The sequence below is a fragment of the Hordeum vulgare genome, chromosome 7H (genome assembly GCF_904849725.1).
Source record: "Hordeum vulgare subsp. vulgare chromosome 7H, MorexV3_pseudomolecules_assembly, whole genome shotgun sequence".
NCBI lineage: Eukaryota > Viridiplantae > Streptophyta > Magnoliopsida > Poales > Poaceae > Hordeum > Hordeum vulgare.
Window position 1 is genome coordinate 578,549,709 of NC_058524.1, and position 26,168 is coordinate 578,575,876.

Sequence of the window (26,168 nt, forward strand, 5' to 3'; positions counted from 1 at the left end):
TCCTGGTTTTGCTGAGATGTTCATCCACAATCCAATAATGCCGGTATGAAAGAAAGACCGGTAATGCACTATTGATTAAGATTGCATCCTAGATAATATTTTAAAAAATTTAACAGGTAAAATAATATCGTATTCATATTCTACATATTTTCTAATCAAAATTCATATATCAATTGTTAAATTTGGAGTTACAGTTCAGAAGATATGAGTATTTAAAAAAACATTTGATATGTATTGCGGGTTTAATGTTAGAAACATCAAGGATTTTTCTATAAAATAGCATGACGGACTAAGAATACCTATTTCATTTATGAGGACTGATCTGCGCCGGCGCGTCGGCCCAAACTTTCGACCGGCCGCGTGCGAGCCGCAGGATCTGTATGCAACATTTTTCTCCCTATGCAGCAAAATTTCGATGCTATGCAGCAATTTTTTCAACGGTTACAACAAAAAACAAAATTTGTAGCAAAAAAATATCTACGCGATCGTAGCAAAAAAACAAAGCTGATGGTACGTGGTAACAAAAGTCAAACGCCGGTTGTAACAAATATTTACGTGACGTGTATGCAACTTTTTTAGTGAACGGTTGCAGCAAAACATGATGCCGATTGTAGCAAAAATTAACACGGTTGTAGCAAAAGTAAAAAAACATCGATTGTAAACGAAAAATCTGACGAACTGGAGTTGCAACCAAACGTATATGCAGCTTTTTTACTGGGACAAAATATAGTAAAAAATGCGTGCAACAAAAATGACGCTGGTTGCAACAAATTTAGACGAAAAATGTTGCATCCACTAACCAGAGAAGCGCGCGGGTGGGAAAAACGTTGCATGGGCCCGCACGCGCGAGTGGAAAATGATTTTCTTCATTTATTAGTAGGTATAGATTAAACACGAGAGAAAGAGATAAACCAGAACCGGCGTATGATAACCAGAACGTATAAGGAGACGAAAACTCATAGACGGAAGAGACAGCGACAGCTCTGCTCGATCTCTCGTGTATACACTAGCACTACCATATTCATTCTTTGATGGCATCTTCATATGTACAGTACGTGGCTATGCCGATAGATATCACTATTACAGTACAAGATTGCATTGCAACGTCATGGTTTTGTGCGTACCGGAGCTACATACAACCTGCTAGAGTTGTATGTAGAAGAGTTGCCGGCAGAGTATGCAGAAGAGTTGTATGTAGAATGCGCAGAAGAGTTGCCGGCAGCGCCTCGGCCATGCATATGCATGCGTCGTGAAGCGTCAGAACACACTTGGAATATGGAACAGAGAAAGGAGCGAAACAACCTGTGAGAACTGAGAAGAGAACGGCGAGCCAGCAGCCTAGGCGCTGCTCAGGCCTCGGTAAAATCGGCCCACGCAGGAGGCTAGCTCTGTGGCAGTACACCGTCCGCACTCAGCACCGCAGGCGCGAGGGGAGAGCAAGGAGCAACTCGTGTAGTACCACCTCGCTCAGCGGAATGGAGACTGGAGGGCCGCAGGGCAGCGGTTCAACTCATACCTTTCTCGGCCTTTTGGCTAAGATCAAGTGTAGTATCTATTTTTATTAGTTTAATATCTGATATATGAGCCATGTGCCCACAACGATATTAAATTTATTTTTAATGAGGGAGGGATCATCACACTGGCTTGCTGCTTGGTTCCTCAGGTGTCATTAAATTTATTTTTAATGAGGGAGGGATCATCACAGTGGCTTGCTGTTGGGTCCCTCAGGTGTTGCCCAGTGCGTTGCCCTACTGTTTGGGCAGGCGCACCCCAACCAAATCAATTTAGAATTTTTAGTTTCTTTACATGCTTAGAAATTTGATCTCGGTTTCAGGTGAAGCATTCGGTATGCAAAGAAGATGTTGAACATGGCATGCTTAGAAATTTAATCTTTGTTTCAGGTGAAGCATTCGGTTAGCACCGTAAGTGAGTAAGCGACAGCGTTATCTGTTTTGTTTTCCGTCAGTAATCAGGTGTCTTAGTGAAGGAATGAGCTCGTATTGCCTTAATGTATTCAATCCCTCTTGGGTGCTTATATACAGTTACAGAGGGAGAGATAAGAGGCCACAACGGTCACGATGGGCATGACCCTGCATGGGAATCGTGGCTAGTGGTATGTGATATGCATGAGTTGGTTGAGATCCAAGAGAGCCGGTCGTGCGGTCAGCTAGGGGCCCAACGGGCATGCTACGTGTTCCAACATCCCCCCGCAGCCACAACGTGGGGAGCTCGAACGTTGAGGCTGGTGCGGAACTCGTTGAAGAGGGAGGTCGGAAGCCCTTTGGTGAAGATGTCGGCGAACTGGAAGCTCATAGGAACGTGCTGGACACGCACTTCGCCAAGAGCCACGCGCTCGCGGACGAAATGGAGGTCGATCTCCACATGCTTCGTGCGTTGGTGCTGCACCGGGTTGCTGGACATGTACATAGCGCTCACATTGTCGCAGTAGACGACGGTTGCACGTGCAGGAGGCTGATGGAGCTCGCCGAGGAGTTGACGAAGCCAGGCGGACTCGGCAACGGCGTTGGCGACGGCGCGGTACTCGGCTTCGGCACTGGAGCGGGAGACCGTGTTCTGCCGCTTCGAGGACCAGGTGAGCAGGTTGGGACCGAGGAAGACGCAGTACCCCGAGGTAGATCGTCGAGTGTCGGGGCACCCGGCCCAATCAGCGTCCGAGTATGCAACAAGATCCGAAGCAGTGGAGCGATGGAGTTGCAGACCGAGGTGCACCGTGCCGCGAAGGTAGCGCAGGATGCGCTTGACGAGCTGGTAGTGGGCGTCGCGAGGCGCGTGCATGAAGAGGCAGCACTGCTGCACCGCGTAGGACAAGTCCGGGCGCGTGAGCGTGATGTACTGGAGCGCGCCGGCGAGACTCCGGTAGAGCGTCGGGTCGTGGAAGAGCGGCCCAGCGTCGGTTGAGAGCTTGGAGAGCGTGTCGACCGGCGTGGAGATGGGCTTGCAGTTGAGCATGCCGGCGCGATCGAGGATCTCGAGGGCATACTGTTCCTAGGAGAGGAAGAGCCCAGCGTCGGTGGTGGTGACGTTGATGCCGAGGAAGTGGTGCAGGAGACCGAGGTCCGTCATGCAGAACTCAGCATGCAGCGAGGCGATGATGTGCTGAAGAAGCCCATCGGAGCTGGCGGTGAGGATGATGTTGTCCACGTACATCAGCAGGTAGGCAAGGTCACGCCCACGCCGGAGGATGAACAACGACGAGTCGGAGCGAGACGCGGTGAAGCCGAGCGTGCGGAGGAAGGTGGTGAAGCGCGAGAACCAGGCGCGCGGAGCCTGCTTGAGGCCGTACAGGGAGCGGTTGAGGCGGCACACGCGCGACGGGTGGGCGGAGTCGACGAAGCCGGTCGGTTGCTGGTTGTAGACTGTCTCGGCAAGAGGCCCGTGGAGGAAGGCGTTCTTCACGTCCAGCTGGTGAATGGGCCAGGAGTGCCCGGCGGCGATGCTGAGCACAGTCCAAACAGTGGCCGGCTTGACGACGGGGCTAAAAGTCTCGCCATAGTCGACGCCGGCTTGCTGCGTGAAGCCGCGAAGAACCCACCGAGCCTTGTAGCGAGCGAGCGTGCCGTCGGCGTTGAACTTATGGCGGAAGATCCATTTTCCGGTCACCACGTTAGCACCTGCAGGACGAGACACCAGACACCATGTATCGTTCCTCATTAGAGCATCATATTCCTCAAGCATGGTGTTGTACCAGTTGGGGTCTTGGAGAGCAACGCGGTAGGAGGATGGGATGGGGCTAATGGAAGGAATGGTGGTGTGCATGGAGACGATCTGTTTGGGGAGGGAGATGCCAGACTTGGCCCGCGTGCGCATGGCGTGGGTGTTGGTTGGCGGGGCAACAGGAACAGACCCAGGGGGAGGCGCGTTGGCGCTGCTGGGGTGAGCGGCCTGGGTGTCGGGAGCGGCTGGAGACGAGCCACGGGGCGCGGGGGAGGTGCGCTGCGTGGGCGCGGGGATGGGGGGGTTGGTTGAACAGCGGGCATGGGACCCGCGGGAGTTGGTTGGCTGGGAACTGCATGGCGCTGCATGGGTGGGTAGCGAGGCGCGGGTGTAGGAGGCGGGGCGCTACGTGCGGGGGGAGGCGGTGCAGCCGCTGGTGATGTAGCGGAGAAGTAAGGAAATACAGTTTCGTTGAATACAACGTGCCGGGAGATGATGACACGGCGAGAGGCGAGATCTAGACAATGGTAGCCTTTGTGTTCGAGGGCATACCCGAGGAAGACGCAGCGAACAGCGCGAGGCGGAAGCTTGTGCGGGCTGGTGGCGTAGGTGTTAGGGAAACATAGGCAACCGAAGACCCGAAGGTGGTCGTAGGAAGGGTGGCGGCCGAGCAGGCGAAAGTGAGGTGTTTGATGCGCGATGGCAGACGATGGGCGGCGGTCGAGGACATGTGTTGCCGTATGGAGGGCCTCAACCCAGAACTGTTCCGGGAGGCGAGCATGGATGAGCAAGACACGGAGGATGTCATTCGTCGTGCGAATGAGGCGCTCGGCCTTGCCGTTTTGGGGCGACATGTGGGGGCAAGACATGCGGAAGGAGGCGCCATGGCGGGAGAAAAGCGAGCAAAGAGGTGTGGTGAGGAACTCGCCGCCGTTATCGCATTGCATGCATTGGATGGTGACATGGAACTGCGTCTGGACGTAGGCGAAGAAGCGTGTGATTGTGTCTGTGGTGTCGGACTTGTTCCGGAGGGGAAAGGTCCAGGAGTAGTGAGAGAAATCATCAAGTACCACGAGGTAATATTGAAAACCAGAGAAGCTACACACGGGCGAGGTCCATGGATCACAATGTAATAATTGAAATGGTGCTGGTGTAACAGAAGTAGAGGAAGAAAACGACAGTCGAGGCTGCTTGCCTAATTGGCATGAGTTACAAATGCTACGGGGGCGCAGCCAGGAGTACATGAGGGAAGAAAATCTTTAGCTAAAATGGAGATGGAGTTATTGCTCGGGTGGCCGAGGCGAAGATGCCACAGGGTGTCGACGACGGAGAGTGCATGTTGGACGCCGGAGTTGCCGAAGAAGGGGTACAGGTCACCGTGGCTAGTGGACCTCATCATGACGCACCCGGTCGCTAGGTCCTTCACAGTGAAACCATATGGGTCAAATGTAATGGAACAGAAGTTGTTAATGGTAAAATGACGAACGGAGATGAGGTTGCGGATGATGGATGGGGAGACGAGGATGTCGCTGAGGGTGAAGGAACCCAAGTTGGTGCGACCGACAACGGTGATGGGAAGACGGGAGCCATCCCCAACGGTGATGCCAGAGGAGTGATGCGCTAGGGGGGAAGAACATGAGGTGAGGGTGGACGTCTTACCGGCGACGTGGGACGAGGCACCGGTGTCGAGGATCCAGTCATGGGCGCCGGCGTGCTGCTGCTGCTGGAGCGACAGGTTGTGGAGCGCGGCATTGAGGTTGTGGTACTGCTCCCAAGAGGGCCCGCCAGCGGCCGGGGGCGCCGTGGTGTACGCGTGATGCGGAGGGGGCGGGCGAGGCCCGAGGATGCCGGCCACGTTGGGGGCGGACCACGGCGTGCGAGGCTGGGCGGCTGGGGAGGGAAGTGTTGGAAATATGCCCTAGAGGCAATAATAAATTAGTTATTATTATATTTCTTAGTTCATGATAATCGTTTATTATCCATGCTATAATTGTATTGAATGAAGACTTATATACATGTGTGGATACATAGACAAAACACTGTCCCTAACAAGCCTCTAGTTGGCTAGCCAGTTGATCAAAGATAGTCACGGTCTTCTGGTTATGAACAAGGTGTTGTTGCTTGATAACTGGATCACGTCATTAGGAGAATCACGTGATGGACTAGACCCAAACTAATAGACGTAGCATGTTGATCGTGTCATTTTGTTGCTACTGTTTTCTGCGTGTCAAGTATTTGTTCCTATGACCATGAGATCATATAACTCACTGACACCGAAGGAATGCTTTGTGTGTATCAAACATCGCAACGTAACTGGGTGACTATAAAGATGCTCTACAGGTATCTCCGAAGGTGTTAGTTGAGTTAGTATGGATCGAGACTGGGATTTGTCACTCCGTGTGACGGAGAGGTATCTTGGGGCCCACTCGGTAATACAACATCACACACAAGCCTTGCAAGCAATGTGACTTAGTGTAAGTTGCGGGATCTTGTATTATGGAACGAGTAAAGAGACTTTCCGGTAAACGAGATTGAAATAGGTATGCGGATACTGACGATCGAATCTCGGGCAAGTAACATACCGAAGGACAAAGGGAATGACATACGGGATTATATGAATCCTTGGCACTAAGGTTCAAACGATAAGATCTTCGTAGAATATGTAGGATCCAATATGGGCATCCAAGTCCCGCTATTGGATATTGACCGAGGAGTCACTCGGGTCATGTCTACATAGTTCTCGAACCCGCAGGGTCTGCACACTTAAGGTCCGACGTTGTTTTATGCGTATTTGACTTATATGGTTGGTTACCGAATGTTGTTTGGAGTCCCGGATGAGATCACGGACGTCACGAGGGTTTCCGGAATGGTCCGGAAACGAAGATTGATATATAGGATGACCTCATTTGATTACCGGAAGGTTTTCGGAGTTACCGGGAATGACGAATGGGTTCCGGGTGTTCACCGGGGGGGGGGGGGCAACCCACCCCGGGGAAGCCCATAGGCCTTGGGGTGGCGCACCAGCCCTTAGTGGGCTGGTGGGACAGCCCAAGAAGGCCCTATGCGCCATAGGAAGAAAATCAAAGAGAAAAAAAAAGAGGAGGTGGGAAAAAGGGGGAAGGACTCCTCCTTACAAACCTAGTTGGATTCGGTTTGGAAGGGGAGGACTCCCCCCCTTGGCTCGGCCGAACCCCTTGGGGGTCCTTGGACCCCAAGGCAAGGCTCCCCCTCTTCCCCCTATATATACGGAGGTTTTAGGGCTGATTTGAGACAACTTTTGCCACGGCAGCCCGACCACATACCTCCACGGTTTTTCCTCTAGATCGCGTTTCTGCGGAGCTCGGGCGGAGCCCTGCTGAGATTAGATTACCACCAACCTCCGGAGCACCGTCACGCTGCCGGAGAACTCATCTACCTCTCCGTCTCTCTTGCTGGATCAAGAAGGCCGAGATCATCGTCGAGCTGTACGTGTGTTGAACGCGGAGGTGCCGTCCGTTCAGCACTAGATCGTGGGACGGATCGCGGGACGGTTCGTGGGACGGTTCACGGGGCGGATCGAGGGACGTGAGGACGTTCCACTACATCAACCGCGTTCACTAACGCTTCTGATGTGCGATCTACGAGGGTACGTAGATCGGAAATCCCCTCTCGTAGATGGACATCACCATGATAGGTCTTTGTGCGCGTAGGAAAATTTTTGTTTCCCATGCGACGTTCCCCAACAGTGGTATCAGAGCTAGGTTCATGCGTAGATGTCTTCTCGAGTAGAACACAAAAGTTTTTGTGGGCGGTGATGTGTGTTTTGCTGCCCTCCTTAGTCTTTTCTTGATTCCGCGGTATTGTTGGATCGAAGCGGCTAGGACCGACATTACTCGTATGCTTACGAGAGACTGGTTTCATCGCTACGAGTAACTCCATTGCTCAAAGATGACCGACGAGTGTCGGTTTCTCCAACTTTGGTTGAATCAGATTTGACCGAGGTGGTCCTTGGATTTGGTTAAATAGCAATTCATATATCTCCGTTGTGGTGTTTGCGTAAGTAAGATGCGATCCTACTAGATACCCATGGTCACCACGTAAAACATGCAACAACAATTAGAGGACGTCTAACTTGTTTTTGCAGGGTATGCTTGTGATGTGATATGGCCAACGATGTGATGTGATATATTGGATGTATGAGATGATCATGTTGTAATAGTTAATATCGACTTGCACGTCGATGGTACGGCAACCGGCAGGAGCCATAGGGTTGTCTTTAAACTAACGTTTGTGCTTGCAAATGCGTTTACTATATTGCTAGGACGTAGCTTTAGTAGTAATAGCATGAGTAGCATGACAACCCCAATGGCGACACGTTGATGGAGATCATGGTGTGACGCGAGTGACAAGAAGATCGTGCCGGTGTTTTGTGATGGAGATCAAGAAGCACATGATGATGGCCATATCATGTCACTTATGAATTGCATGTGATGTTAATCCTTTATGCACCTTATCTTGCTTAGAACGACGGTAGCATTATGAAGTGATCTCTCACTAAAATTTCAAGACGAAATTGTGTTCTCCCCGACTGTGCACCGTTGCGACAGTTCTTCGTTTCGAGACACCACGTGATGATCGGGTGTGATAGACTCAACGTTCACATACAACGGGTGCAAAACAGTTGCACACGCGGAACACTCGGGTTAAGCTTGACGAGCCTAGCATGTGCAGACATGGCCTCGGAACACATGAGACCGAAAGGTCGAGCATGAATTGTATAGTTGATATGATTAGCATAGAGATGCTTACCACTGAAACTATTCTCGACTCACGTCATGATCGGACTTGAGATAGTGGATTTGGATCATGTACCACTCAAATGACTAGAGAGATGTACTTTTTGAGTGGGAGTTCTTAAGTAATATGATTAATTGAACTAATTGTCATGAACATAGTCTAATGATCTTTACGAATTACGATGTAGCTTGCGCTATAGCTCTACTGTTTTTATAAGTTCCTAGAGAAAATTTAGTTGAAAGTTGATAGTAGCAAACTTTGAAGAGGATTGTCCTCGTTGCTGCGAAGAAGGCTTACGTCCTTAATGCACCACTCAGTGTGCTGCACCTCGAGCGTCGTCTGTGGATGCTGTGAACATCCGACATACACGTTTCTGATGACTACATGATAGTTCAGTGCAAAATACTTAATGGCTTAGAAGCAAGGCGCCGAAGACGTTTTGAAACGTCACGGAATATAAGTGATGTTCTAAAGAGATGAAATTGTGATTTCATGCTCGTGCCCTTGTTAAGAGGTACGAGACCTCCGACAAGATTCTTTGCCACAAAGTAAAGGAGAAAAGCTCAATCGTTGAGCGTGTGCTCAGATTGTCTGAGTACGACAATCGCTTGAATCAAGTGGGGGTTAATCTTCCAGATGAGATAGTGATAGTTCTCCAAAGTCACTGCCACCAAGCCGTGAGAGCTTCGTGATGAACTGTAACATATCAAGGATAGATACAATGATCTTTGAGTGATTCGCGATGTTTGACACTGCGAAAGTAGAAATCAAGAAGGAGCGTCAATAGTTGATGGTTAGTAAAACCACTAAGTTTCGAGAAAGGCAAGGGCTAGAAGGGATACTTCGTGAAACGGCAAAACAGTTGTTGCACTAATGAAGAGACCCAAGATTAAACCCAAACCTGAGACTAAGTGCTTCTGTAATGAGGGGAACAGTCACTGAGGCGGAGCAACTCTAGATACTTGGTAGATAAGTAGGCTGGCAAAAGTCGAAAGAAGTATATTTGATATACATGATGTGTACTTTATTAGTACTCCTAGTAGCATGAGGGTATTGGATACCGGTTCGGTTGCTAAGTGATTAGTAACACGAAATGATAGCTACGGCATAAACGGAGAGTAGCTAAAGGCGAGGTGACGATACGTGTTGGAAGTGTTTACAAGATTGATATGATCAAAACGTCGCATGCTCACTCTACCATCGGGATTGGTGTTAAACCTAAATAATTGTTATTTGGTGCTTGCATTAAGCACGAACATGATTGGATCGTGTTTATTGCAATACGATTATTCATTTAAAGAGAATAATGGTTACTCTATTTGCTTGAATAATCACCTTCAATGGTTTATTGAATCTCGATCGTAGTGTTACACATGTTCATGTTATTGGTGCCAAAAGACACGAGGTAATGATGATAGTACCACTTACTTGTGGCACTGCCGCTTGAGTCATGTTGGTATAAATTGCATGAAGAGGCTCCATGCTGATGGATCTTTATACTCACTTGATTTTGAATCACTAGTGACATGCAAATCATACCACATGAGCAAGGCCTTGTTTTTCATTGAGATGAAACAAGATAGTAACTTGTTGGAAGTGATACATTTTGATGTATGTAGTCCAATGGGTGCTGAGGCACGCAGTGGATATCATTATCTTCTTACTTCAATGAAGATTTGAGCAGATACAAGAGTATTTGCTTAATGAATCACAAGTCTGAAATATTGAAAAGTTCAATTCTGTTTCAGAGTGAAGTTCGTCGTAACAAAAGGATAAACTGTCTACGATATGATCATAGAAATGAATATCCGAGTTACGAGTTTTGGTATGCAGTTAAGACAATGTGGAAATTTTTTCGCAGTTCATGCCACCTGGAACATCATAGTGTGATGATGTGTCTGAACGTCATAGCCACACACTATTTGGTATGGTGCATACTATGATGTCTCTTATCGAAATACCACTATCGTTTATGGGTTATGCATTAGAGACAACCGCATTCACTTTAAAATAGGGCACCGCGTATTTCCGTTGAGATGACACAGTATATACTGAGGTTTAGAGAAATCTAAACTGTCGTTTCTTGAAAGTTTGGGGCTTCGACACTTATGTGAAAAAGTTTCAGTCTGATAAGCTCGAACCCAAAGCGTATAAATGCATCTTCATAGGATATCCAAAACAGTTGGGTACATCTCCTATCTCAGATCCGAAAGCAAAGTGTTTGTTTCTAGAAACGAATCCTTTCTCGAGGAAAGGTTTCTCTCGAAAGAATTGAGTGGGAGGGTGGTAGAACTTGATGAGGTTATTGAACCGTCACTTTGACCAGTGTGTAGCAGGGCGCAGGAAGTTGTTCCTGTGGCGCCTACACCAATTGAAGTGAAAGCTGATGAGGGTGATCATCGAGCATCGGATCAAGTTACTACAAACCTCGTAGGTTCACAAGGTCGCGTACTACTGCAGAGTGGTACGGTAACCCTGTCTTGGAGGTCATGTTGTTGAGCAACAGTGAACCTACGAGTTATGGAGATTCAATGGTGGGCCTGGATTCCGACAAATGGCTTGAGGCCATGAAATCCGAGAGAGGATCCATATATAAAACAAAGTGTAGACTTTGGAGGAACTACTTGATGGTAGTAAGACTATTGACTAAAGATGGATCTTTGTAAGGAAGACAGACGACGATGGTGATAAGTAACTATTAAGAAAAGCTCGACTTGTCGCAAATATGTTTCTGACAAGATCAAACAGTTGACTATGGTGAGACTTTCTCACTCGTAGCGATGCTAAAAGTCTGTTGGAATTATGTTAGTAGTTGCTGCATTATTTATGAAATATTGCACATAGGATGTCAAAACATTGTTTCCTCAACGGTTTCCTTGAGCAAACATTGTATGTGATACAACCAGAAGGTTTTGTCGATCCTAAAGATACTAACAAGTATGCAAGCTCCGGTGATCCTTCAATGGACTGGTGCAAGCATCTCGGAGTTGGAATATACACTTTGATGAGGTGATCAAAGATTTTGGGTTTGTACAAGGTTTATGAGAAACTTGTATTTCCAAAGAAGTGAGTGGGAGCACTATAGAATTTCTGATAAGTATATGTGGTTGACATATTGTGGATCAGAAGTAATGTAGAATTTCTGTAAAGCATACAAGGTTGTTTGAAAGGAGTTTTCAAAGGAATACCTGGATTGAGCTACTTGAACATTGAGCATCAAGATCTATGGAGATAGATCAAAACGCTTAATAGAAGTTTCAACAAAATGCATGCCTTGACAAGTTTTGAAGGAGTTCAAAATAGATCAGCAAAGAAGGAGTTCTTGGTTGCGTTGTGAGGTGTGAATTTGAGTAAAACTCAAAACCCGACCACGGCAGAATAAAGAGAATCGACGAAGGTCGTCTTCTATGCCTTAGCCGTAGACTCTAAAGTATGCCATGCTGAGTACCGCACCTGATGTGTGCCTTGCACTCTGTTGAGAGGTACAGAGAGTGATCCATGATTGAATCACTAGCAGCGGTCAAAATTTATCCTTAGTAACTGATAGACTAAGGAAATTTTCTCGATTATGGAGGTGGTTAAAGAGTTCATCGTAAAGGGTTACGTCGATGCAAGCTTTGACACTAATCCGAATAACTATGAGTAGTGAAATTGGTTCGTATAGTAGAGTAGATATTTGGAGTATTTCCGAATAGCACATAGTAGCAGCATCTATAAGATGACATAAAGATTTGTAAAGAACACACGGACCTGAAAGTTTCAGAACCATTGACTAAAACCTCTCTCACGAGCAAGACGTGATCAGACCCCATAAATATATGGGTGTTGGATTCGTTGGAATCACATGGTGATGTGAACTAGATTATTGACTCTAGTGCAAGTGGGAGACTGTTGGAAATATGCCCTAGAGGCAATAATAAATTAGTTATTATTATATTTCTTAGTTCATGATAATCGTTTATTATCCATGCTATAATTGTATTGAATGAAGACTTATATACATGTGTGGATACATAGACAAAACACCGTCCCTAGCAAGACTCTAGTTGGCTAGCCAGTTGATCAAAGATAGTCAGGGTCTTCTGATTATGAACAAGGTGTTGTTGCTTGATAACTGGATCACGTCATTAGGAGAATCACGTGATGGACTAGACCCAAACTAATAGACGTAGCATGTTGATCGTGTCATTTTGTTGCTACTGTTTTCTGCGTGTCAAGTATTTGTTCCTATGACCATGAGATCATATAACTCACTGACACCGGAGGAATGCTTTGTGTGTATCAAATGTCGCAACGTAACTGGGTGCCTATAAAGATGCTCTACAGGTATCTCCGAAGGTGTTAGTTGAGTTAGTATGGATCGAGACTGGGATTTGTCACTCCGTGTGACGGAGAGGTATCTCGGGGCCCACTCGGTAATACAACATCACACACAAGCCTTGCAAGCAATGTGACTTAGTGTAAGTTGCGGGATCTTGTATTATGGAACGAGTAAAGAGACTTGCCGGTAAACGAGATTGAAATAGGTATGCGGATACTGACGATCGAATCTCGGGCAAGTAACATACCGAAGGACAAAGGGAATGACATACGGGATTATATGAATCCTTGGCACTAAGGTTCAAACGATAAGATCTTCGTAGAATATGTAGGATCCAATATGGGCATCTAGGTCCCGCTATTGGATATTGACCGAGGAGTCACTCGGGTCATGTCTACATAGTTCTCGAACCCGCAAGGTCTGCACACTTAAGGTTCGACATTGTTTTATGCGTATTTGAGTTATATGGTTGGTTACCGAATGTTGTTCGGAGTCCCGGATGAGATCACGGACGTCACGAGGGTTTCCGGAATGGTCCGGGAACGAAGATTGGTATATAGGATGACCTCATTTGATTACCGGAAGGTTTTCAGAGTTACCGGGAATGTACTGGGAATGACGAATGGGTTCCGGGTATTCACCGGGGGGGGCAACCCACCCCGGGGAAGCCCATAGGCCTTGGGGGTGGCGCACCAGCCCTTAGTGGGCTGGTGGGACAGCCCAAGAAGGCCCTATGCGCCATAGGAAGAAAATCAAAGAGAAAAAAAAGAGGAGGTGGGAAAAAGGGGGAAGGACTCCTCCTTCCAAACCTAGTTGGATTCGGTTTGGAAGGGGAGGACTCCCCCTCTTGGCTCGGCCGAACCCCTTGGGGGTCCTTGGACCCCAAGGCAAGGCTCCCCCTCTTCCCCCTATATATACGGAGGTTTTAGGGCTGATTTGAGACAACTTTTGCCACGGCAGCCCGACCACATACCTCCACGGTTTTTCCTCTAGATCACGTTTCTGCGGAGCTCGGGCGGAGCCCTGCTGAGATTAGATCACCACCAACTTCCGGAGCGCCGTCGCGCTGCCGGAGAACTCATCTACCTCTCCGTCTCTCTTGCTGGATCAAGAAGGCCGAGATCATCGTCGAGCTGTACGTGTGCTGAACGCGGAGGTGCCGTCCGTTCGGCACTAGATCGTGGGATGGATCGCGGGACGGTTCGTGGGACGGTTCGCGGGGCGGATCGAGGGACGTGATGACGTTCCACTACATCAACCGCGTTCACTAACGCTTCTGCTGTGCGATCTACGAGGGTACGTAGATCGGAAATCCCCTCTCGTAGATGGACATCACCATGATAGGTCTTTGTGCGCGTAGGAAATTTTTTGTTTCCCATGCGACGTTTCCCAACAGGAAGGGGGCATCCCAAGGGGCGAAGTAGCCCAGCCAGGGACGAGCGTCTGTCGAGGCAGGTGTCAGAGCACCGCGGTCGCCTGCCGTGGGGTTGCCCGAAGGGGAGCCGCGCCCGCGGCCGCACCCACGGCCTCTCCCGCGCGAGCTTTTGTCGCCAGGAGGGGAGGACGCGCCCCCCTTGCTCTTGTCGGTGTTGGGAGCAACGGCGGGGTCGGACGCACGGCCAACGGTGAACGCAGTGGAGGGCGAGCCGCCTGAGCCGCCGGTGTGGCCATCCATGCGTTCACGTTCGTTGGCGGACAACTCCTCCATGAGCAGACGAGAGCGGGCCTGGATGAACGTGGGGAAGGGGTGCTGGATCGTTAGGAGGGTTGCCATGACGTGGAAACGGCAGCTGAGACCGCGGATGAGCTGGAGGGTGAGCGCTTGGTCGGAGATGGGGGCGTCGGCATCGCGGAGCGCGTCGGCCAGCGCCTTGAGCCGCCGGCTGTACTTGGCGATGGAGAGGTCGCCTTGCAGGGTGTTGCGGAACTCCGCCTCGAGAATGATGGCACGCCCCGGCTGGTTGTCGCGGAACAACAGGTGGAGTTGAAGCCAGACGTCGTGCGCCGTGTGCTCCGGCGACATCACCACATCCTGGAGGTCCTCGGGGATCACCTCGTAGAGCCAGAAAACGACAGTGATGTCGTCATTGCGCCAGACGGCGGAAGCGGCGGCGGGATCGGCGGCGACGTCGAGATGATGTTGCATGTTGTGCTTGCAGCAGATGAAGTAGAAGAGTTGACGCCACTTGGAGTAGTTGCCGGTCTCCAGCTCGAGCTTGCGGGGGAAGTGATGGGCGATGGAGGCAGGGAGGCCGACGAGGGCGGATGGGCCAGCGTCAGCGTCGGCGTTGCAGGGGGCGCCGAGGGTGAGGCGTGGGACGAGCTCGCTGCCGGCAGTACGGAGGGTGGTCGCAGGCAATTGGGAGAGAGCGGTGCGGGGAAGAGGAGCGCCGCGGGCGAGAGTGGCGGAAGAGGAACCCGCCGGAGGGGCGGCAATGACCTGCTTGCCGCGGACGGCCGTCGAAGGGGTGCGAGCTACGGGAAGAGGGGCGAGGGGGTTGCTGGGTGTGTTGTCGAAGTCGGCGGAGCGGCTGCGACGGAGAAGACGATTCATGGCGGAAGCGAGGATCGAAGTCTGATACCAAGTGAAGGAATGAGCTCGTATTGCCTTAATGTATTCAATCCCTCTTGGGTGCTTATATACAGTTATAGAGGGAGAGATAAGAGGCCACAACGGCCACGATGGGCATGGCCCTGCATGGGAACCGTGGCTAGTGGTATGTGATATGCATGAGTTGGTTGAGATCCAAGAGAGCCGGTCGTGCGGTCAGCTAGGGACCCAACGGGCATGCGACGTGTTCCAACAGTCTCTGTGGAGCGTGGGCGGGTATGTCCCATTCGACCAAACCCCAAACCAAACAAGATGATCTACAATTGTCGAGGTTGCTATAAGAAAGATAAATAATAAGGCTGCTAAAACAGATAAAATTTAGTGAAATTACAAACAAACAAAAACCTTGAGCATGCCTCCGATGTTGAAAACAAAGGTTCCATGCACCTGCTTGGCATATATCCACTCACCAGACTGGTTTCTAACAGAAGGCTTGCAGTTTTAAAAAATGAGGAAGATCATTTCCAAGATTTTTTCGATATAATTTTCCTAAGAATACTATATAAGGTATACTAGTTTCACTAGGAAGCAAGCAGATTATACTAGTATTGACTTTTGGGGAACACAAGATAAAGATAGTGATGCAGAACCAAGAGACGTGTACTAACCATAATCTGTGTGAGCTCCACTGAATTGGTCATAGGATGCATGGAGTACAGAATAAACGCAGAGTGGGATGTATTTACCCAAGTAAGCATAATATTTTGGAGGACATGACACAATATAACAATGTTTTTTTTTTGTGTGTGTAAGTCAATACGTGTGCTTATCATCCAATATCAGTGCGGTCCTCTTGTGGGATGTCAGCTGAGACTGGATAGCCAATCAACCTGATAACCCAGAAAGCATCTCCCGTGTTCCGCCTTCGAAAGCATCCGACGGCACACCCAGTGGCAAGGTTGTGCCCCTCATGATCTTCCTTGAAAGATCTGAAATGCAAAATGGCATGATAAACATTGTGAGGGAGGACGTTAAAAAAATACAGTAAGATACAATTGACGAGCATACAAGAATTTGCAAAGTGATCCAGATAAGTGGACCTCATGGAAGGCTTATATAGTTCTGCAGTAGCACGTCAAAATTGAGGGATAATTTAGCCTGCATGGAAGATAAACTATTCAGTTCTATGAAGAATGTTACGGGAGCAGTTAAGCAATAATGCATGCATACTGCAAGTACTTCCTTCCATATCTTTTTCATTTTCCGATGCACCAAAAAGAGCAGGTATTGAACCCATTTCTCGGGTGCTCTAAGATAAACCTTGAGAGCACAGAACAGAGAAGGGAAGTTGAAAACATACCATAGATTAGATCCTTCCATTGGTTTAGCAAGATCAGCATATCTCACTAGTTTGGTTGGCGTGTAGCACTGCAATTTTTGTTCTAATTGTTTAGCTCAAAAAACAGAACAGTGTAAACAAGAAAAATAAGAAATTGCAGGGACGGTGGTAAAACTTACATCAATTGTTTCATGCATATCAGGTTTACCCTGGATAAAATTTTCTCCCAATCTCTGATTCACTCTGACGATAGACCATAAGAAAGTTCAATTGCATATGTTGAGGTTTTCCCAAAACCAAACAACAAGCTGCAAGAAAAGTTAAGTTTTTTTTTTCAGATATCACACCTATAACCACTCCAAGGTGCCATTTTGGTCTTCATTTTTCCTCGTGAGGGAGCAACCCATGAGTTGAAGTGCATTCAGAACCAGTCTTTGTTCATAAAACAGAAGGGGAAAGACCAACTGCACGGAACAATTGGAACATGACACACACATAACATTATATACATCAAGCCTTTTTCCAGTATGTACAGTCTGCTTAGAGGTTCAAATTAATAAGTTTGAATGAGCAACTACCGCATAGAAGAACCCGGCCTCCCTGCAAGCGTCATCCAGCATCCGACGACTCGAGCAAACCCTCGTTGTTGGCCATGTCAGTGTCATCGATCTTCTCGATGATCGGGCTGATATCTGAGCATGAAAAGAGGAAAAGAGAACTCAATTTTCAGATAAAACAAACAGTGCATTAACTGTATCACCCGCTTGGAGCGAGGAATGGCCGTAACACGATTGGTACTGAAAATAGTAACCTCCATGGATAAACATGTATCGATCAGCTGCATGACTTCAAGGAGAACCTGTATCGATCCGCTGAGTTTCAGCGAGGGTGGAGAACCTCTGAGTAATAACGCGTGAATTCAGAGAAGGCTGCAGCAACGTATGTTCTGAATAATGCATGAACGCACCGCAGAATTTGTCTTTCGGAAAGGACGGGGAATTCAGCCCTCGGTAGCACGTACATAGGAATAGTCTTTTGGATGGAGGAGTCCGATAGCGCCGACCGTGACTGTTCTTGTTCTCCGCAGGCTGCCACTCCGTGGCGTTCGCCAACTCGATCGCAAAAACAGCATGGCAGGTAGCAAATCAGGCCGCAAGAGGCTGGCTCGGTTGCAAGCCGAGGAGCAACTCGTTCGTTTAGTACCACCTCGCTCAGCTAGAAAGGGACGGGAGGGCGAGGAGGCTACAAATAAAGGGCCAGGGCAAATTTGCAACTCATACCTTTCTCGGCCTTTTGGCTAAGATCAAGTGTAGTATCTGTTCTTATCAGTTTAATATCTGATATGTGGGCCATGTGCCCACAACGATATTAAATTTATTTTTTGTGGGGGAGGGACCACCACAATGGCTTGCCATTGGGTCCCTCAGGTGTCGTTTGGGCGTTGCAATACAGCCCAGGCAGGCGCGCCCCAACCAGAACAATTTAATTTTTTGAGATAATTATTAGTAATTCTATTAGGTCATAAAGCATTGGATTGACAGGAATATGTCCCTACCAACTGTTTGTAGGTCAGGAACAACTGTTTGTGCTGTTAGATTCAGAGATCACTTACATACCCCAGTAACAACTGTACCTTGTCTGGAGCACGAATGCCACCTACCGTAGTCCGTAGCTGTACCGCGGCCAAAGCACATCTGCCGGTCCCCAACAAAGAAGATGGAATTGGACGTTGTCTGAATTCTCGGTATCTCACTGGCACGTATGCGCGCCTTTTTTTCTTGTGCTTATCTTCATCTCATTTCGCTCTGAACTTTGTTTCCAACTCAAAACACAATTCAGAGATTGAAAGCGTTTCAGGGTGAGCACAGTGAAGTAATGACAAGACATATTGGTGGCTGCATTTTCATTGTCGTCACAAAATTACACGAAGGATTGTGTGCTTACGGATTGTGAACCGCTTGAGAGGGTAAAAACGCACGCAAAGGGGGAAAGTCACATGAGAGGAAATTCTCATGTGCTGCCGGGACAGTTAGTTTGTCCCAACAGAAAGGAGGCTGATTTGACGAAGTTGGTGAGCACTTTCTGCACCAAGTGCTCCCATACACCACCTTCTGGTAGCAGAACTCCACGGGCTCCACCGCAGCGTCGAAGTTCGACTGCATATACAAGCCGCTTCTTTCAGAAAAAAAAGGGAAAATTAGGTATAAGCAACTCGATCGAAGTTTGTCTGCATATACCTCATAGAAGAAGGCCACAGATACACGGTAGTGAGGGGAGTTGTTGACGACTCTGTGGAGTGTGGGCCGACCAAACCTGAGAACAAATAAGATGATTTATGATAAATAAGGTTGCTGAAAGAAAGACTGAATAAGGCTGCCAAAATAGATAGTTGCAAAGGAAAAAACTTTCAGCCTGTCTCCGAAGTTACAGACGAAGGTTCCAGGGACCGGCTTGGCGTATATCCACTCACCACACTGGTTTCTGACCTAATACCAGATTACCAAATAGTTTCAATAGACCAACTCCTCCTCTGCTTCATGGCAGAGGAAGCAGAGGACATAAATGGATAACACTACAAGATATAAGGGCTAATGATGCAATAAGTACCTAAGAGCACAGATATCATCATCCTAATTCACCAATGTCGAAAGGCCTGCAGTTCAACAGAATTATGGTTTTCCTAAGATGCAAGCAGATTATACTGGTATTGACTTTTTTTAAACACAAGGCAATGATGTAAAACAAAGAGGGGTGTATGCGTTGCCTCACAGGAAGAGAGGACTCACCCATGCAGCCCTGGCGACATGAGAAAGTTTGAAACTCTTCTTTTACAAGTAACATGAGAAAAGAAACTACTTTTCTGATCTTACACGCAACACATCGAGTGCAAGACGGCTGGGAAATCGGATCAACTATGATAAATCTGCAACTGAAAGGAAAGTGAAATGAGAAAGAAACTCGTCTCCTTTTACAAGTACGCAAGGTACATGAGAAAGAAACTACATTTAGAGAGTGGATTTTCAGCTCTCGGATGCCTAGACACGCTCTATGAACAGTAAAATAAAAAAAATAAAAAAATAAAAAAATCTGAAATTTTGTAACATCAAAGATAATCAACTTTCTAGGTGCTTGCAAGTTTTCATGCCAAAAAAATATTCGAGGAGTTCTACACAGGAATAAACAGTTCGGTCCTTTAAGTTTTGAACACTTTTAACATTGAAATCTGAAACTTGTTTGTACACTTTTCTTTACATGAAAACTTGCAACAACCTACAAAGTTTGATCATTTTGATGTTGCAAAGTTTTAGATTTTTTAACTTTTTTAATTGTACTGTTTATAGAGGATGTGTAGGCACCCGGAAGCTGGTACACCTTTCTCCTACATTTATGATGTTAGTAGCACGTACCTTTAGTGCAGGATGGTTGGGATGGATATCAACTGCATGCTTCAATGACGCATGTGCCTGCTTCAACCACTCATGTGCCTGCAACTCGTTGATACCCATGCCAGTGTTGCCTAGGATTTCAGCATCAACTTTCTCAAGACGAGGGAGGTTCACCAGGCAATGGAAGTCCCAGCCATTTGTCTCTACCAGGCTGATTATTAACCTAAAACACTCAAGGTTGGACATTGCTCCCTGTACAAATCTGGGTTGGTTAGAATTCTTCAGTTCCAAGTATCTCAACTTGGGGAATGCACCCTCCTCCATGGCGTTAGGAAAAACCATGTAATCATCGAGAAGAATGGTCAGAGTAATGAGCTCTGAGAACCTCCCGAGGATCTCTATATCCTGCGATTTCATAGCCGTCAGTTCCATATGCAAGTGGCAGAGGTTCGGGAGGCATGAGGAATTAATCCACACTGGCAGTCCAGGAAGCAGGCCATTCACTGTCAGATGACGGAGGTGCCCAAGGGCCACAGAGCCAGCGTAATTGGACCATGGCTTAGGATGCGGTCGACGCATACAATTAAACATTATGACTTTAAGTTTTTGGAGATTGGCAATATGTCCCATCAAATCTTTGAACAACATATTATCATGCTCCTCTTCAAAGTGTAGGCTAATCTTTCTCAACTCCTTCAGCTTGGCAAGCCCTTTCAGAAAATGTGGAGAGACAAGGTGCAACTGTAGCTCTTCCAGGGATGTTAAATTCGTGCAGTCCAACACTTCCACACTAGAACCGCCAAAGCGCAGGCACTTCAGTTGTGTTAGCCGACCAACACTTTGAGGCAGTTTTTTAATGCCAGTTCTGCCCAAGTCCAGTACCTGCAAAAACCTTAGATCCCCTATTTCTTCAGGGACCTCTAAGATAAGCGACACGGAGACCCCAGGCACAAAGAACCCAACCAGCCGGTCCGAGATCCCAAGGTACCTCAGGTGAATCAGCCTCCCAAGATGATTAAGATGATAAGGAGAATCTTCCGGCTTCAGAGAGCGCTCACTTCCCATGAAAGTGCACTCTTCTAAAGCCAACACACGTAGAGCTTTAAAGTTTGAAAGCAATGGAAACACACTAAAGTGACACATGGTGGCACTATATAATCTAACCTGCTGCATGCTCGCGTTTGCCACAAATCCATCCTGCTCTACGACTTCATTATTTATGGCTAACCTACGAGCAGTGGTTCGCGGAGATGTCCTGTTACTGTTTGATGCAGTAACAAAACTTTCGTCTTCTGAAAGAAAATGAATCATATCAAGTACCAAATCATGCACACGACAAGCATATATGATGCTATAATATGGCCTCTCCACTGCCTGGATCATGCTTCTATCTATGAGCATGTTGAAGTATCTCTCTCCAACCTCGAATAATCCTTTTCCTGGTTCCTCATGGACATATCCTTCAGCCACCCACTTCCAAATTAAAGTGTCCTTTTTTATCTCAAAATCTTCGGGGTATATGCCTAGGTGCAATAGGCAAAGCCGTGGATAATATGGAAGATCATAGTAGCTATATAGCAATATCTTTCTTGTGGTATCCACTTCTTTGTTATCTTCATTCCCAAAACCAATTGAGTCATAGACGCCAGGCCAATCTGTTACTGGTTTACTAGCCAACAAGCTAGCTATTGTAATGATAGCTAGCGGTATGCCACCACATTTCTGGAGTATCTTTTCAGATATCTTAACCGATTCATGATAAGTGCTTTTTCTTTTGCCAATAGATAATCTCATACAGAACAATTCTTTCGATCTACCAGGAGAAAGAGGTTCTTGCTTGTAAATGTCACCTGCCTCTTTTGCCACTTCGAAGATACGAGTAGTTGTGATTACTCTGCTCCCACACTGACTATCAGTAAAAGCACATTTGATTATATGCCATGAACTCATATCCCATATATCATCAATAATGATGAGGTACCTATTGACATGTCAGCATGAGATCCATGGATTAGTAAAACTAAAATAGCATGGAAATAAAAGAAATATGGCATGCGTCTCAACCAAGAACTCAAAATGGCATTTTCAATTCATGACAAGGTGCTTTAGGACAACTGAGACATAAGTAACTGATTAATGATGAATAGAAGACACTATCAAAATACACGCAAGGGTTTGGTTAAATCCATTATATTAGATTTTATATAATACGTCTATTTTTTATTTTTTATTCTGAATAAACTTTTATTCCTACTATAGGTGCATATAATTGGCAAGAACATTTGACTGGTAAAATTTGCTTATTACATGTACCCCTGATTCCCCGCCGCCGTCGGAGGAGGGTGGCCTGCAAAGCTCGCCCGGTGGGCTCTCCTCCTCCCCTCGTGTGGGGGCCTCTAGCCAAGGCGAGGTGGCACCCTTGGGGGCCCAGTGTGGCACCGAAGAAGGAACGCTAGGACAACGGCCCCAAGGGCTCCGGCGGCGGTTGTGCCACCATGGCTGCGAGGGCAGCATGGGGGCCGACCATGGTGGCTGGTGAGGCAAATCTGGGGCTCCCTGCCCAGATCTGTTCCCCACCGGCGATGGCCCTAGGGTTCTTCTAGCACCAAGACGGTGTTCTGCTTGATGCCAACCCACATTGATCTAGTAGTTGACGAGTTCCAGAAGGCTCCGCCGAAGATCTCCATTGGGTGCTTGACGCTTGTACATTGATGGATCGGGTGAGATTCGGTCGTGTGCGCCCCTATTTTAGGCCGTGTGGCTCCAAAAGGGTGTGATGCGAAGCTTCATTGTCCGTTGGCATTATGAAACATGTCGGTATTTCGATTTTTATGGTGAAGACAACGACGGAAAATGTCATCGTGACTGAGGTCTGAGGTCTAGTAATGACGGATCGAGTGAAGGCGATGAGAACTTTTCTTGGTGATTCGTAACTTGTAACAACGGCATCGACAAGTTGGGGCGGCAACACGGGAGGAGTACAGAGTCATAGCTTTTAGGATGTAAACCCAGGTAGCCCGGTTGTATCTGATAATGACCTTGTTGAAGGCATTGTTTTGAGAGCACCTATTTTCGTTAGTGTGAAAAACTAAGATCTATGATCGGACGACGACGGCGCTTGTGCACTGATTCTTTCTTAGAGGCATCGGTTTTGGAGAATTTGAATTTCGGGTGTTGACTTGGTGATGGTTTGTGCTACAGTTACAAGCAGTCATAGCATGCCTTTCGTTTTGTCTTCTTGTTTGGTTTTTGGCTGTCTGCATGTGTAATGTCTTGACATTTCAAAGTTGCAGAGGTTGAATGTAATTGATATCTTTGCGATATCAATATATTACCTTTGTCAAGAAAAGAACATGCAAATGCAATCTAAATCTAATTGATGTAAAACATATGCAGGAAAATGAAGCGCCCATTTGTGCCTCACTCTTTATCACCGTCGCCTAAAAGATATACTATACTCCCTCAGTTCCTAAATATATGTCTTTTAAGAGGTTTCATTAGAGGGATTACATACGGATGTATATAGACATACTTTACAGTATAGATTCATTCATTTTGTTCCGTATGTAGCCCTCTAGTGAAATCTCTAAAAAGACTTATATTCCTTTTGTCACAGTTTAGAAGGCATGCACGTGTACCTATATCGTCAATTTGACTTATACAAAATATATTGTTTAACATAAAAATTATATCATTAGAAAATAGAACATCTAAAATTTCTAATGATTATATATATATATATATGCCTCTCATTAAGTTGGTCAAATCGATGACCTAGGTATATGTACAAGACTTGTAAACTGAGACGGATGGAGTATTTAGGAACGGAGGGAGTAGTAAACATGCATTTTCAATTTCGGATGTAAACCCAGGTAGCCTGGTTGTATCTGACAATGACCTTGTTGAAGGCATTGTTTTGAGAGCATCTATTTTCGTTAGTGTTAAAACTAAGATCTATGATCGGACGACGACGGCGCTTGTGCACTGATTCTTTCTTAGAGGCATCGGTTTTGGAGAATTTGAATTTCGGGTGTTGGCTTGGTGATGGTTTGTGCTACAGTTACAAGCAGTCGTAGCGTGCCTTTCGTTTTGTCTTCTTGTTTGGTTTTGGGGCTGTCTGCATGTGTAATGTCTTGATATTTTAAAGTTGCAGAGGTTGGATGTAATTGATATCTTCACGATATCAACATATTACCTTTGTCAAGAAAAGAACATATGCAAATGCAATCTAAATCTAATTGATGTAAAACATCTGCAGGAAAATGAAGCGCCCATTTGTGCCTCGCTCTTTATCACCGCCGCCTAAAGGATACACTATACTCTCTTCATTCCTAAATATAAGTCTTTTAAGAGGTTTCATTAGAGGGATTACATACGGATGTATATAGACATACTTTACAGTATAGATTCACTCATTTTGTTTCGTATGTAGCCTTTTAGTGAAATCTCTAAAAATTATACTCCATTTGTCACAGTTTAGAAGACATGCACGTGTACCTATATCGTCAATTCGACTTATATAGAATATATTGTTTAACATAAAAATTATATCATTAGAAAAATAGAACATCTAAAGTTTCTAATAATATATTTTTTGTTATATATGCATCTCATTAAGTTGATCAAATTGACAGACTAGGTATGTGTGCCGGACTTATAAACTGAGACGGATGGAGCATTTAGGAACGGAGGGAGTAAACATGCATTTTCAATTGCGTGTAAATAAATGGAATGAATTTTTTCTTAAAACACGTAAGTTTATGCCGATACAATCTGAATCTTAACTATGCGAAAATCTACAAGAAAGTGAAGCGCCCATTTCTGCCTCACTTTTTATTATGATGTAAATATGCATTTGCAGCGAGGAAAATCTCTAACAGCATGCAAATTGGGATGATAATGGTACCTCTTGTTGGTAAGCAGTTCTCGGAGTTTCTCAATGAGCAGCACCTCATCTAGCAGTGTAACATTGTGACAAGAGGCTTTGTCAATTCGGAGGAGAATACCTAGGAGAACATTCTTCAGATTAGGATTTTGACCAACTGAATAAAAAGCCTTGCATTCAAATTCTGCTTGTATCTTGTCGTAAACTGCTTTGGCAAGAGTTGTCTTGCCAAGTCCTCCAAATCCGAAGATGGAGAGGATCTTGAGCTGCTGCTTGGCCTTGGACACACAATCATCTTCATCTGCCAGCCTCTTGATTAGCTCGTCTCTTGGCTCCTCGATGCCAACAAGCTCTCTGTGATCTTTGAACTGAACCATCAGGCGAGGGTCCACAGGTTCAACCATGGTTGTAGCAGCTAGACTTGCCTCAACATCATCAATCTTGTACCGGTCGCGTCGATCCGCCACCTGCTGGACCTGGTCCTTGACGGCTTTGATTGCATCGGCGATCTGGTGGCGCGCCTTGCCTTTCGTGAACAAGTTAGCCACCTTCCTCACGAACCCTCTGAAACCGTGTGGGTTAGCGGCGGGATCGACGCCCTGGACGCCCACCAGGAAGCTTTCAACGAGATCCTCCATCTCGTATGACAGCTCCCTGACTTGATTGGCCCAGATCTTGGAGTTATCGTCGAGCTTGTCACGCGGCACCATGGCCACTTTGCGGAGGGCGGCGTCTATGCTCCTCATCTCCCTCTCGAGAAATTCTACGTCTTTCTTCAGGGCCTTGTGCAGCTTGTATTCTCCGTGGAGGAGCTCGAACAGCTTAGGGAGGAGGGAGTGCATGGCCGCCGTGGCGAGGTCCATGGCCCGAAAGGTGGCTTTCGCCTCTCTCTCTTCTTGGTCTGTTCTTGTATGTCAAACACCGTTGGCGGACATGGGCATATGCGGTGGCAGAGTTGGCGGCTGGATGGGGCGGCGGAGATGACAAAACTCGGCGACGGATCGGGGTTGGAGGAGTGGAGGAGGCCGCAGCAGAGCAGAGGTGCCTGGGGGCTGTGTGGTGGGTAGGAGCGTGAGTTGTCCGGGGCTGTGTGGAGGGGAGGAAAAGGGTGGAGCAGATAGCATTGTGTGTCTCTCCATCAATGGGCTTGTCGCCAAAGGTGGCCTTGTGCACTCTGTCATTTCCCACCAAAGCTTTCTTCCTACTCTTGTCCACCGTGAGGACTAAGATGAAAA

At 47.0% G+C, this 26,168-nt stretch overlaps 1 protein-coding gene, 1 non-coding gene and 1 pseudogene across 9 annotated transcripts; 2 read left to right on the forward strand and 1 right to left on the reverse strand.

Annotated features, from left to right (window-relative positions):
• Positions 1 to 1,512: 1,512 nt before the first annotated feature.
• On the forward strand, positions 1,513 to 1,698 carry LOC123414329 (annotated as a pseudogene).
• Positions 1,699 to 17,741: 16,043 nt separating this feature from the next.
• On the reverse strand, positions 17,742 to 26,077 carry LOC123407409 (disease resistance protein PIK6-NP-like). Of its 8 annotated transcripts, none has more exons than XM_045100538.1 (7): positions 24,955 to 26,077; positions 20,070 to 22,029; positions 19,449 to 19,591; positions 19,270 to 19,315; positions 19,133 to 19,148; positions 18,900 to 18,975; positions 18,536 to 18,818 (listed from the first exon to the last, which is right to left on the reverse strand). In XM_045100538.1, exons 1-3 carry the CDS (start codon positions 25,794 to 25,796, stop codon positions 19,571 to 19,573), a joined length of 2,823 nt encoding a protein of 940 aa, XP_044956473.1. In that variant the 5' UTR covers positions 25,797 to 26,077; the 3' UTR covers positions 18,536 to 18,818; positions 18,900 to 18,975; positions 19,133 to 19,148; positions 19,270 to 19,315; positions 19,449 to 19,570. The 8 variants fall into 8 exon arrangements, with proteins under 8 accessions (XP_044956470.1, XP_044956473.1, XP_044956472.1 ...); XM_045100537.1 differs by having other exon boundaries at positions 19,068 to 19,148; XM_045100542.1 differs by having other exon boundaries at positions 18,900 to 19,148; positions 19,449 to 19,585.
• Positions 17,939 to 18,134, forward strand: LOC123414315. The gene has a single exon (XR_006614314.1). It is a non-coding gene; the product is annotated as a U2 spliceosomal RNA (small nuclear RNA).
• Positions 26,078 to 26,168: the final 91 nt, after the last annotated feature.